The sequence below is a fragment of the Pelobates fuscus genome, chromosome 2, assembly GCF_036172605.1.
Source record: "Pelobates fuscus isolate aPelFus1 chromosome 2, aPelFus1.pri, whole genome shotgun sequence".
Taxonomy (NCBI): Eukaryota; Metazoa; Chordata; class Amphibia; order Anura; family Pelobatidae; genus Pelobates; species Pelobates fuscus.
Window position 1 is genome coordinate 294,908,601 of NC_086318.1, and position 14,438 is coordinate 294,923,038.

General features: G+C 36.9%; 1 protein-coding gene across 1 annotated transcript in view; it reads left to right on the forward strand.

Moving 5' to 3' along the window:
* Positions 1-426: 426 nt before the first annotated feature.
* The window catches only part of TRDN (triadin), a 781,460-nt gene continuing 767,448 nt past the window's right edge, over positions 427-14,438 (forward strand). Inside the window, exon 1 of the mRNA XM_063441781.1 lies at positions 427-859. Coding sequence (XP_063297851.1) covers positions 838-859 — 22 coding nt within the window. The 5' untranslated portion in view covers positions 427-837. The remainder of the gene's footprint in view (positions 860-14,438) is intronic.

Genomic DNA, 14,438 nt, shown 5'->3' on the forward strand with positions numbered 1-14,438 from the left:
TACATTCAATTTCAACTCAAGGTAAGTTAGTGTAATTTAATGTGTGATGTCAAATATTTGTCCGTGAATAAAAAATAAAATAAAATCATAATTTATTAATTTATAAACACATGTTCCATATTTCACATGAAAATCTTAGAACACATGACCGCATTCTGATTAAATGGCTTTGCTACGATATAGTTTATACTTAATATATTCTCGTATCTGAAACATAACTTGATGTAGGTTGCTCAGCATATTGCTCAGCAGTATCTGCAGGGTTAACAGAGAATGGAATGGCTCTTTCCTGCTGGGAAGCAGTGAATGACAGTGGGACTTGACACACCATACAGATGAGTCCCACCCTAATCCAAATAAGGCCAAGAAGAATGCACCCAGCATGTGTGCTAAGAATAAACCAGGCCAGTAATGGATAATGTTACTAGACATTCACAGACCTGTCCCCCCAAAAAGTACAGTTAGTATGAGACAAGCTGCAGGGCCTTAGACGGCTCAAGTCAGTTCCTTTGCTTTTTTCTGCTGTCTCTTTGATTTCCAGTTTCTTTTTGGAGTTGCATGCCTAATTTTGTTTAGGAATCCTCAAAAGGACTGTGAAACATTGCAATTACAGAGCTGGAGGAGGCTGTATTAGTCTTTGCACTCATCGTCCTAGGAAAGGTATCTGGAGGGAAAGACTGAATTAAGAGAAGAAGCTCCAGGCAGCATAAAAGAGGAAGGAACTGAGTTAAAAAATTTAACAGGGACCTCCCCAAAACAACTTAATTCTACGCCTCTCCACTTGAAGATTTTAATGACCTGGCATTGATTCTTTTAGTAAGATACCCTTTCATCACTATGACGGAGAACTCATCTGAAGGTAATCTAGGCATTTTTAAGACACAATTAGACGATATTGATTTGCAATGATGAAGCTTATTTGGGCTAAAGTGTTTTAATAATTAAATGTCACTTTCAGGAAATTGTCTTGTTCTTCTTTGTAAACGTTTTAAATTAACTAGAAAAAAAAAAACAAAAAAAAACTTTGTGTTATTGCCCAGTCATATGACAATAAATTATCTGTCCTTAATAAAGTGACTACATTGCAGAGTATGTTTTCTACATAGGGTATTTAAAACTGACAAGGGAATTTAACATTTTTGGAAAAAATTATTGATAAAAAAAAAAATATATCAAATCCATCTCAGGTAATTTCCTAGCTCAGTGATATGAACTAAAATTCCCACATTAGTAAATAAGCCCCTGTACATTTATGAAAGAACACTTAAAATGTGGATTTCAATACTGAAAATGCGTTATAATAAATACAATGAAGACTGCTATCTATACTTAACCAATTAAGGGTATGCAATATTATGTATTTCAAGTGGTCCCTGCTAACATTGCTAATGAATGGCATAACTAGATGTCTCGAAAAACACAGAAAAAAACACATTTTAAATGCTTGATATTTTAAGCTTTATTTTAAAGTGGGTTTTTGATATGATGATCCTATTATTATCATATTGTCCCTTTAATTAACAATACTTACATTAGATAGACCTGCAGAGTGGCTATAATTTGAATGCAGCAATGCAGAATTCATTTTATGTAACTATCCTCACTGTAATAAAAAAAAAAATATATGGTCATCCTAATGTTAGCAGAGCTGATACACTGCAAAATGAAATCTCCCAACACCTCTAAAAATAACCTGAAACTCGAAACCCCAAGACAGATCATCTGTGGCCATGCTACTAATGTGACACAAGAAACTCTGTTTATCGGACTCATCAGCTGAATATATAAAGTAATTAGTAGTTTGTGTTCCTGTTCCAGTTTGCATTTTTCAATTCTGTCCAAACACCTCAGGCTTGATTTGCTGAATTGCAGTAAATGTTTTTACCACTCATAAGCATTTGAATTTCAGTTCTCAAAGGATACTAATTGTGTGCTGGGCAATTAAATAGTACGTTGTGTAACAATATAACTAGAAAACATTGTTTGTAACGAATTTCCCTCTTGGCCTTAACCTAAGCTTGTCAGACTGCTTTGTTATTTAGTAAACAAATATATAAAAAAATAAATGTATATATATATATATATATATATATATATATATATATATATATATTTATACATATATATACTAAATAATGTATATAGCAACTATGTAGAGGGAAACTCTAAGCAACATAACTATTACAGTCCGCTACATATGCTTGATGCTCTGAGGTACGATAACTGTAACGCTTTTAGTTTTTTTCCAGTTTCTTGAGATACTCAGAATATATGTGGTTATCATAATGATTGTTATGTTTAATCAATTATAATGTTCCAACATGTTTTGTTGTTCTGTTTTGTTGTTCTGTAGCACATAATGTAGGGACAAATACGTTCACATAAAATTATATATGTACAACATTTCTGGTACAAAGTTTTGAAAGTAGAGAGGTTGCTATGTAAAGCCATAGCACATTATGGATAATTTCTACATTTTTAGCACTATAAGTTAGAATCTGCATTTTGTTATTCCCCAGGAATCTCTTCCATTTCTGCATATGATAGGCTTGCCAATAAAATGATATAATTCTCACTATAAGGAGTCCTGGAATTTTTCATTTCTATTTTATAACACTTCTCGTCCATTTGTTATCTGGACTATAAATATTTGCAGTTTGATCACAATCGTCATGCTGTTCTTTGCCTCACAATGTATATTTGGGCCTGCTTTATAGGGGCACTCCAGACCCTTAAAGTTAAAGCACTTTAACTTGCTAAAAAGTTTTATGTGTGAAGAGCGTGTCCTCTTTTTTTATTTTGCATAAAATGCAGATTTCAATCGAAGTTCACATTTTATAACTAAACCTTGTTAGACCCCTTTGGCTTTCAAGAAGACAAGAAGTCATTTTACTTCCTGGCTTGGTTAGCTCAGTGGGGCTAAATTAAAGAGGCAGCAATTGTCCATATTTCCTGCATTACAACTACTTCTCAAATCTATGATTGGACAGCCACATATAGTCTGGGGTTAGAAGGGGATGGCCTGCAAAGGCAGGAGACAAGAGAATAGCTGATTTGGGACTTACCCCAATAAAAAATACTTAATGAAATACATGCATGCATGTATTCTCTTGGGGTATATCTACTCAACAGATATTTTTGTTTATTTTGTATTTGGGTAGTGGATTGTGCTTTTAAGCTTGGTCTGGTAACCTAACAACTTTATTTCTTATAACTGTAATCTTGTCTAGTTTCAAGTAGTAGAATTAAAAACATTGCTCTAATATGCTTGTCTTGGAGCATATTTGATTAGATTAATATATTCAATAATTAAGCCAATTTTCAACAATGGAATATTGTTTTGAGTGTGAAAAATTTAACAACATGGTGTATTATTTGCTGTTGCAGACTTTCAAAGATGTTACAATTTTCAAGGGCCTAGGATTTAGCTGACCACCTTTCCACACAAACGCATACATCATCAGTGGCACATACATCATTAACAACTTACAAACATCATATTAGACAAACACATACATATATAATTATCCATGCATAACTTACACATCAAAATAGGCTTCAATTTAATACGTGTTCCAAATGATTCAATACAATAATAAAAACATTCTGTTTGAGTTATCTACAGAAGTCACCATTAAAGTCTATGGATATTTTTTGTATATTAATCATTCAGAAAGTTTCTATAACAATATTGAATCATTTAGAAAACTTATTAATTGGAGGGCATAATGAGAAACATAATCACACACATGTACACACTCAAAGGAACATACAATCAAACAGATGCACATAACCACACACACAGAAAAAAATCCTAGCACAGACTCGTTATAGCACACACATAAACACATATCCATAGACACACATAAGTATTATAGCTCCCTCACCTTACTTTAATCAGAGAAAGAGTAAGAGGGGTTTTGTACTTTACCTGGTATCTACTCATGAGGAAGCAAGACCGTTTTGCGCTTTGTAGCACTATCTTTTTTTCCTGTTCTCCACTCAGCTTTCAGCACATCAGACTGTCTGTCTCAGTATTATCTTACTAAAAGTATTATCTTACTAAAAGATACTAAAAGTTTGCTAAAAAATATCCAGCCCATTGCACAGGCCACAATTCCACATCTGGTTGATGGGCAATCAATCATTGTTTAGTTTTCTGCTGAGCTCCTAGAGATTTCATTAATTTGGGAATAGCTTACCTGCTGGGCAACCAGAAAACTACTAGGCCACACACTTTTCTTCTCAACCTCGTTGGTCAGAGGTCCCTTACTTGGATGCAAAGCACATTAACACAGATACGTTCTAACCATTTCAGAGGAATTGATAGACTCCTTATGGCTGCTTGCTGGCTTACTTTCTCCCAACAAACTGCCAACAGCCTTAGTCCAAGCTGCTCGACTCTTCTGACTTGGGGTTATGTTGCCACTGCTGCTGCTGGGAGTAGTTGACAATGATAACATGGTAGATTCAATGTGTATATTTTACTCAACAAGCATGCCTCTCTTTCATTGCAAATCATGGACTGTGTTAAAAATTATGTCCCTTTAGTATGTTAGGCTGTTGGATTTGAGTGCCATTTTCCCCATATTATTGTTTTATTCTTACCATTATGATCAGACCACATGGGCTTCCACCAGTGTATCATCAAAGAAAGGAGGGCATGCCACTAGGAGCACTCTATAAATCTGTAGTGAAGTATACTCACAGTCCTTAGCCAGCTGATTGGACTATGTTCCTGCTTAAAGTGAATCATGAGGGAAATTCATATTGAAGAGAAAGGGCCTCTATCAGCAGATTAAAGGGTTCCATGTGGAAAAGGAAGCTCCCCCTGCAGAGATCAGCTGGGCAGTCAGGCAGGTGAGTTTGTTAGCCTGCTGTTTGACATGCAGTGTGTGTGGTGGCGTGACAGTTACAGACACACATGCAAATAAACAGACAAACACACACTGACATACATGCAGATAAACACCATATAACAAATACAGATACATATACAGACACACATGATGATACAAAACCACATACGGATACAGACACACATGCAAATACACAGACACACAAACTAACACACAGATGCACAGACACATATATACACACAGAAATATGCACATACACATACACACAGAATGACACACAATCAGATACACAAAAAGAAACTCCTACAGATACAAACACTGACACACATACAGATACAAAGACACTTAATGACAAACATTGAGATACACAGAATGACACTCATATAGATACAAACAGTGACACACATACAGATACATAGGGCAGACACTGACATACAGATACACATGCAAACATACAGATACACATGCAGGCATACAGTTAAACATGCAGACACACACACAGACACAGAAACAGACATACATACACCAGAAACACACATACAGGCACACATGCATACAGACACACACATACACACACTCACACAAACAGACACATATATACAAACACGCACACATACAGAGACACATACATACAAACACACATACACAAACACATAAAATGTTTTAATGACCTTCTTGTTTCCTACCTTTTAGGTGCAGGAGGGTGACTTCCCTGGGGTTTAGTGGCTGGCTCCAGCTCATGTGAGTCAGAATTCCCACTCTGACTCCCCCCTCTCCTTTCTCCTCCTACGTGGCTCTTGGTGGATGCTGGGTGGTAGTGACTGAGGCTGTCACTCAGTGGTGTATTTAGGATTTGTGATGACCTAGGCAGGACGGTGCTTGGGCACCCTACCAACCCACTCACCACCAATTGAAATTTTCCCCACCCCTTCCTGTTAAGGCCGCACTTTGACTGACAGACGCTCACTCAATGACAGACGAACACTCACTGACAGACGCATACACTCATTGACACACACTCATATATACTGACAAACAATGACATACACACACACTCACTGATTTGACACACTGATAGACAGACACACACTGACAGACGCACGCACTGACAGACGCACGCACTCACTGACCGACACACACACATTCACTCACAGACACTCACATAGACACACACTTACAGACACACAGACACATTAACTTACAGACACACACACTTACACACACACACACACACACATTCACTTAGTCACACACACTTACAGACACCCACACACACTTACAGACACACATACACACTTACAGACACAAATTTAAATTTTATTTTAAATCCACCCAGCCTCCCTGGGAGAGCTGGAGTGGATTGCTTACCTGCAGTCCAGTGGGGCTGCTGGGCAGGAAGGTAGGGCGTGGACAGGCTGAGTAGGCAGCAAGGGAGCTTTAATCTTCCTGCTCAGCTCCCTCGCGTGCCGCTTCGTTATACTGGGAGCTGGAGTGACGTCATATTCCGGCTCCCTGCTTCATTAAGCAGCGCGAGGGAGCTGAGCAAGAAGAGCTCAGGTAAGCATGCTGCCCGCCGCCCGCCACTCGTCACCCACCTCGGGGGGGTTTAAAAGTGGTCAGCCAGCCAGCTCTTGAGCCCCTCAGGACACGAGGCAAACAAGGGATCTGCCTGGGCATTTTGGGCGGCTTTTTTGCCGCCCCCTGCAAAGTGCCGCTCAAGGCAGATGCCTTGTTTGCCTCATGGAAGATACGTCCCTGCTGTCACTTACTCCCTGCATCTGACATAATCACAGTGGGCCCAGCCACACTGTTAAATTGCCACAACACTGACCGGGCTCCCTGGAAATTCATTGCCACCAATGGGCCCCTGAACACGCAGCTCCAGCAGTTATACCGCGTGGGCCAGGGCCGCATTACATGGCTGTCGGGCACCTGGGTAGCAGGGGACGACAGGGCAGCCGGGCCTCCTGGAGTGACAGGCCCGGTTGCACCTGCAACACCTGCGACCGCAGTAGTTTTGCCACTGCCCAAGATTGCTAGCACATGGTGGATCGTAAATTGGAATTTCAGTTGATCACCAGATTGGCATGAATTTAACCAAATTGCACATCTGCCCAAAACAAATTACCCAAGTCTACACTGCTATACTTTTATTTATTTAATTCTGTTACAAAGGTTGAATACTGCATGTTGATGATTGCTATAAACAGTTGCTGCTTTATTGAAGGTGGTTCTTGTGTGAGATATAAATGAGTCTTGGCAGCAATCTTAGTGTTGGTGCCTATTTGTCTGACTCTGAAATGTGATCTAGTGAAGCAGTAGGTGCATTATATCATAGATCTGCTTTATTAAAGACGAACGAGCCTTGTTTCAAGCACAGTAGACGATTGTGCTTTTTTCCATCTCCCATGTCATCAGTGATCATGTTAACATACTGTATCTGTGATGTAACAACATATTACCACATCAATGGGAGATAAACCCTTTCCCTATTGATGTGTGCAGAATAGTCTGCAAAACTCTTTTTAATCAAACTAAGGGGACCCTCTAGGCACCAACATATATATATATATATATATATATATATATATATAATGTATTTGATTGGTTATGGTTTCAAATGCTGTATTTTTGTATCTTAGAATCTTTATAGTTTCTAAATACAAACTAAAGAAATGTTTTTCAGAATGAAGCACCACTAGTGCTTTTCCTTATGCATGCCACCATAAAGACTTTCTTAAATGTACATAGCTCAGCCCATAACAGCAATTAGTGAGTTGCATTTAATACAAAACCTGGCTGCAGGAAGTCAGAAAAAACCTGGCTGCAGGAAGTCAGAGAAACATGGCAGCAGGAAGTGAGAAAAGTCAAGAATATTTACTATATTTTTGCCTAGGTGCATTGTCCTTCAACTACAGGTTGCTTTGTAGTTCAGATCACTCAGAGCTGTTTATGGCTGAGCTGTGTACATACATTTGATAAGGCAGACTTTTTCTGGAGCGAGGAAGCATGGCTTAGGAGGTATTCTGCATTCTGTAAAGCATTTATTTTATTTTTCGTAAAAACTATAAACATTTGAGCATGAAACAATACCGCATATTAATGGGGTCATAACCTGTTAAAAGCATTTAAAGTTGCTCTGGCACACAAAGTATCCCTCCCTTATTCAAATTTTAATGAATTAATTATTATGTTCTCATCTGGGGATGGTAGTTTGTCCATGTACAGTTACTGCATGTTCGTACTAATATATTTAAACAGAGCCTGTGCCTAAGATAGCTGTCTAGATGAGATGACAGGATCTGCAATCCTGCATGTCCTAGAGGCCTAAAGTAGTTTGTATGTGGTTACACTGATATAGAGCACAGCCTGTCACTAGAAAAGAATGCCAGAACGTTTGCACCTGATTGGTAGCATGCCAATTTAAAATTGCAGTTCAGCTGAATAAATGTTATGTGTGTGCCATTGCATATTAATACGTTGCTGTAATACGTTGTGAGAGGTGAAAAGGCAGTCTTGGTGCTGGGAATGGTGGATAAAAACTTTAAACGTATTAAAGGTATAGGAAAAAAAGGGAGGGAGATCTCAATGTAATTATAGACAAGGGACTATATGGCCATATGGTGGAATTGAATCCCCATATTTGTTTGCTGAGATAGGTGATTTTAAGTAGCAATATAAAATGTAAACATATTTTTATGTGTGCCCTTTTCCTTGGTCTGTGTTATGTATAGATTTTGGTCATTACGGCAGCACAATTCCTGCAAAATGCATGTTTCTGGTGTGCCCCCAATTCCTTTTTGTCATTACTTTAACTGCTGACTTGATGCCCTGCTGGTATCATGGACAAATTTGCAGCGGTCTCTTGCCATTGTCTGTTTCCCAATTACCTCTATTTTGGCAAGTAACCAAGGAAGTGTTGTTTTGAAACTCCCTAAATATTAAGGTGTATAATGTACAGACATTAAAACAGTAGGAGTGACTAGTGGTGTACCGAACTGTTCGCTGGCGAATAGTTCCCGGCGAACATAGCATGTTCGCGTTCGCCACGGTGGGCGAACACATGCGCGGTTCGATCCGCCCCCTATTCGTCATCATTGACTAAACCTTGACCCTGTGCCTCACAGTCAGCAGGCACATTCCAGCCAATCAGCAGCAGACCCTCCCTTCCAGACTCTCCCACCTCCTGTACAGCATCCATTTTAGATTCATTCTGAAGCTGCATTCTTAAATAGAGGAGGGAAAGTGTAGCTGCTGCTCATTTGATAGGGAAATGTATAGCTAGGCTAGTGTATTCAGTGTCCACTACAGTCCTGAAGGACTCATCTGATCTCTGCTGTAAGGACAGCACCCCAAAAAGCCCTTTTTAGGGCTAGAACATCAGTCTGCTTTTTTTTTTTTTGTGTGTAATCTAATTGCAGTTGCCTGCCAGCTTCTGTGTCAGGCTCACAGTGGATACTGTGCCCACTTGCCCAGTGCCACCACTCATATCTGGTGTCACAATAGCTTGCATTTAAAAAAAAATAATTTTCACTGTAATAGATTAATTTGCAGTTAGTTGTCTGCAAGCGTCTGCGTGTCAGGCCAACAGCGTGTACTCTGCCAGTGTGCACAGTGCCACTCATATCTGGTGGCACAATAGCGTGCATTTAAAAACGATTGCAGGCACTCGGTGACCAAATACCGCTGCCCACGTTCGGGAGACAAAATGGGCGCCACTCTTTTGCCGAACACATGTATTCAGTTACGCGAAATGGTTGCCACCCAGGGGAAGCATTTATTGATTACTTCCCTTGCAGTTCCACACTTAAGTTGCCGGTGTGAACGTTGTAATGGGTTACCAGGGTGATCCTCGTTCGGGAGTCAAATGCAGAGTGTTCGGACACCATAACTCCCGAACGGATAAACAGTAAACTCCACGAAAAAAAAAAATGGTTTGTTCCGCCACGCAGTCTATGTTGTGTTTCACAAATATGAGTTGGCAAGGGTAGCAATCTTGCAACATATGATAGTCTGTGAAGTACTGTTCCCATGATGCTCGGCAAGATTGAATGGTGTTTGTCAGGCCTAGGGTAACACAAAATTTAAATATGTCACTCGTAACACATTACCCTTATAATTAACTAGCCACATCTTAGTAACCCTTTCAGCAATGTTATACATTGTTATTTCTTGGACCTTGCAGTTTTTCTTGCATCAACTCCTGCAACTTCCAGTCTTCCACCTTCCTTGCAGTTGAGTGCATTATGACATTAATTGCAGAGGATTGAGTTGATTTGGTGGAATTGTGTATGTAAAATAAAAAAATTAAATACATTGTTTACACTACAGGCAAACTTAATTTCAACCAATATATGTTTAGTTTTTTGAATAATGGCTTGAACATTCAGTATGTTCAAAAGTTCTATTCACTAAAAATATCTGTAAATCAACACAAGGTGGAAATATCCTCAGGTTACCTATACTCTCTCTCTCATACTCTAGAATTCAAAGGAACTTAATTCAGAGCATATTAAATTAATTGGGAACTCAATGCTAAAGCTCATATGAAAGCTTGAGCCATGTGTATCTCAACAAAATGACAAACTATGTATATTGTAAGTTCTCGATGAGTGTATGAAGATGCCTTGATAAAAACTCAAATTTAATCTGATTAGCATGATGCATGATATTGGTTTGCAGTAAATTAGAAACCAAAATATGTGGTTTGGTAAAAATAATACCATATTAACATATTAACATTAAATGCAACACTAAACCTCTCTATATCTTGCGTAAACCTTTTTTCATTTGATGCTCTGTTTTCTTCAAATTAATATTAATAATTTAGCACTTGACAACACAATCTAGTTTGGTCCAAGTACAGTGAGGGTGCAAATGATTGGAAGAGTAAAAACAAAAAAAATGATTCTGTTTGTCCTCGTCTCTCTGTGGCTCGCGCTATGCTGACTTACAAATGGACAGAGTTTATATCAATTATTGACAGGAAACCAAGATGGATGCCCTCAGTTTCAGGATTAAATACAGCTTAAATACAGCAGAAGCTTGTTCTGTATTTAGTTTTACTTTTTAGATCTCACAAACACATATTTGTGAAATGTAGCAGACAAGAAATCATAATAGTAAAAATCCTGGGATGTGATGATTTCCATACACAAAACACAGCCAAACATGAATTTGTGTAGTGCATGTATTGAACTTCAAAATTGAAATGTGTGATTAGCTATACTTTTATTATATCTGATTAAGACAGTTAAAGAATATTTCAAAAAGAATTTTAAAAGCTAAAAAACATTATATATATATATATACATATATATATATATATACAAAACTACAAAAATTCCTTGCACTCTAGCTCCAATAGAGTTTAAAGTCAATAATAGACTATTACTTGCCGGCTGCTCGTTTTCAGGGGATGATAATACAAACAGTGGTCTGGAACTGCACTCACGGTCCTTTTAAGTTGAAAAAAGTTTTCTTTATTTCATCAAATACAAAAATCGACGCTTCGGTCCGCACAGGGATCTTCCTCAGGATAGACAGGATAAAGGACCGTGAGTGCAGTTCCAGACCACTGTTTATATATATATATATATATATATATATATATATATATATATGTGTATATATATATATATATAGAAAGTAGAATTGACAGCACTCCAAGGACTTCTTCTTAAAAAGTAACTTTTATTCTTCCAAGTAAAATATCAACGTTTCAGTCTAGCGATTCTAGACTTTCATCAGGACATGTCCATGTCCTGATGAAAGTCTAGAATCGCTAGACTGAAACGTTGATATTTTACTTGGAAGAATAAAAGTTACTTTTTAAGAAGAAGTCCTTGGAGTGCTGTCAATTCTACTTTCTATAATTTTTGCCGATCAAGCACCGGGCATTCTATTGGAGCAAACAGTGAGTGCAGCACCTTTCGAATTTTTTATATATATATATATATATATATATATATATATATATATATATGTATTTTACATGTATAAAAAATATGGTTGTTGTTTTTTTAGTTTGTTTTGAAGAATGATTTGGTACATTTGAACATTTAGTAGCTTTTCCTAGCCATCAATTATCTGTCTTTCCATCAATCATCTCTTTTTTGTTTTTGTTTTTTGGTGCCATGGATGGAATTCCCAAGTGCTAATCAAACAAAGATGCTCGTTCCTTTGCACAATTTATTGGGTTTATTATTTAGCTACATTTCAGCTCGGAATTCATGATTTTGTGCGATCACCTGATGAGCCCAAATTAAGACTAATTCCAGTAGTAACAAAGCAAATCTTTATGTCTAATTTTTTATTTAATGTTTTCAATGTTTATTTAATTTTTTTAGTCAATGTTTTATTTAATGTTGTAAATTCCAGAAAAGTAATAGTTACTGTTTTACTTTATAAAGTGTGCGTGTTTATTTTTTTATTGTGCAAAGGATTTTTTCATAGGAAGATAATATCATAAAATTAATTAAACAGTAAATGAATGTTTTACAACGTGTCTATTATACTATTTTATCATTTCAAGAAAAACTGCCAGCCAGATTGCAATGCTTTTCAAACCTCTGGGAGCTACAGAACCTTTACTGTTTGGTATAGAGGATGTATTTACTTTAGAAGACATATGGCTGATGTAGGCTTTTCTATTTGTATTTTTGGTCAGCAGTTGAATGTGTCTATAATTTGCTTTTGGCATCAGGAATTGAAGCAGAAAACTGAAACAGGTGGCATATCCTGACAGCATCACAAAAGTAGTGTCTGGCATGCTTAGATGTCTTGCGCCAGATTTGCTCAAACCTTGCTTATCTGGTTCTTCTTCTTAGACGGATACATTACATGCTAAAGCAGCAGCTAGAAAAATAACATTTGTAGCATCAGTCTTTACTGTTTTATCTGTTGTTTATTTGATACAGCTCTGGAAAAAATATACAACACAAATAGAAACATTTTATTATTGAGGGTAATGTTGACATGTATTATATGTAGTGATATATCCAAGAGATTTAAAATATATATATATTGTTATCTATCTATCTATCTATCTATCTATCTATCTATCTATCCTAGATTAATAGATTTAAAAAAAAGACTAAATTGAATAATTTAGTATTTTTAATCTATTAATCTAGTTTAATCTTGTCTATTTATCCAATGTATCATGTATATCTAATCTATGTATATGTATCTAATTGAGATAACGAGATATATATGGACTATCAACACACACAAATACATTTGCAGACAGGTCACTTTGAATGATTCTGTATCTTGAAAGTACAGCAAGAGATAAATTGTCACAGAGAATGCTTGTGAATTCAGATCAATGGAATATCATTATTGCATAATGTGCAATTAGAATCATGCGTTTTAAAGCTGTGTAAGATAGCAGCAAAATAGCTCATCGGGTATTATTTTTATGAATATCAAAATGTAAAATTTCTAATTATTACGTTCACATATGTATGAAGCAACCTTATTTTATAAACAATATTTTCTGTAATTAAAGTAACACAGTAATCATAGTTTTGGATCTGCTTTTTTTATATAATGTATTTTGGGTAAACATATCAAAAATCCTTGAATGTAATTGGTAGAAGCGGTAACCATGTTAAAACACAAATACTATTCTTAGTGTTTATTCAGTTTTGCATGGATGCATCCTAATTATACATGTGTATCTTTTTATAGCTCAAACAGGTGTTCTTAATTATGTGAGTAACACTTTACATGCTAATATAGTAACGGGAATACACAGAAGGAGATTTACCAAAATGTCTTGTTCAGAAAAGTGGAAGAATATTATAAACGTGTAATTAGACTAATCACTTATCAATGTACGTAATGGTTTCCACCAGAAGCGAGAGAACTCAGGTTCATTGAGTGCAAGCGCCTGGCTACCTAAGGTCCCCAGTGTATGTAGGGTAGCTGAAGCAGTGCTGAATCATCTGTTGAACAGCTCTGCATCCCCTCTCTATTCCACAAACTCAAACAAGCCTTTGGTCAGTTTCAGTTTTTACTTTAGTATGAATGAGACATTCAGGAGTATCTAACTGGAAACAGTTTGTACATAGGTCTGCACCTGTTAGAATTGTTATCAGATAACCAAAAGTGATAACCTTCCTCTCTACCAAAAAGGTATTCAGGAAAAGGGCAAAAAATAACACATATTTATAAACTAATAATCAGTGACGCCCATCCAACACATTACATACGCAGCCTCCCAATATAAACATAATGCATATGCAGTCTACACACACACACATACATATATACAAACAAAAATATCCCACAAATAACAGAATCAAGCATCCAAGTTGTGTCCTCATACACAGCTTTCATGAGACACACAAACATGCAACCGACATGCAACCTTTTAATGAAGTTCACATCACCATTTAATAGGGTTCACACAGCATATACATACAAATGTTTCAGGCACAAGCCCTTTGTCAATGTATAAATGCCCCTTTAATATATTCTTATGTTTTGTATGGATTTTTGGATCTGAACCTTTTTTTTTTAAATATTATTCTTTATTTTGGTGTGCATAGATGCGCTTTGGTGTGATTTCGG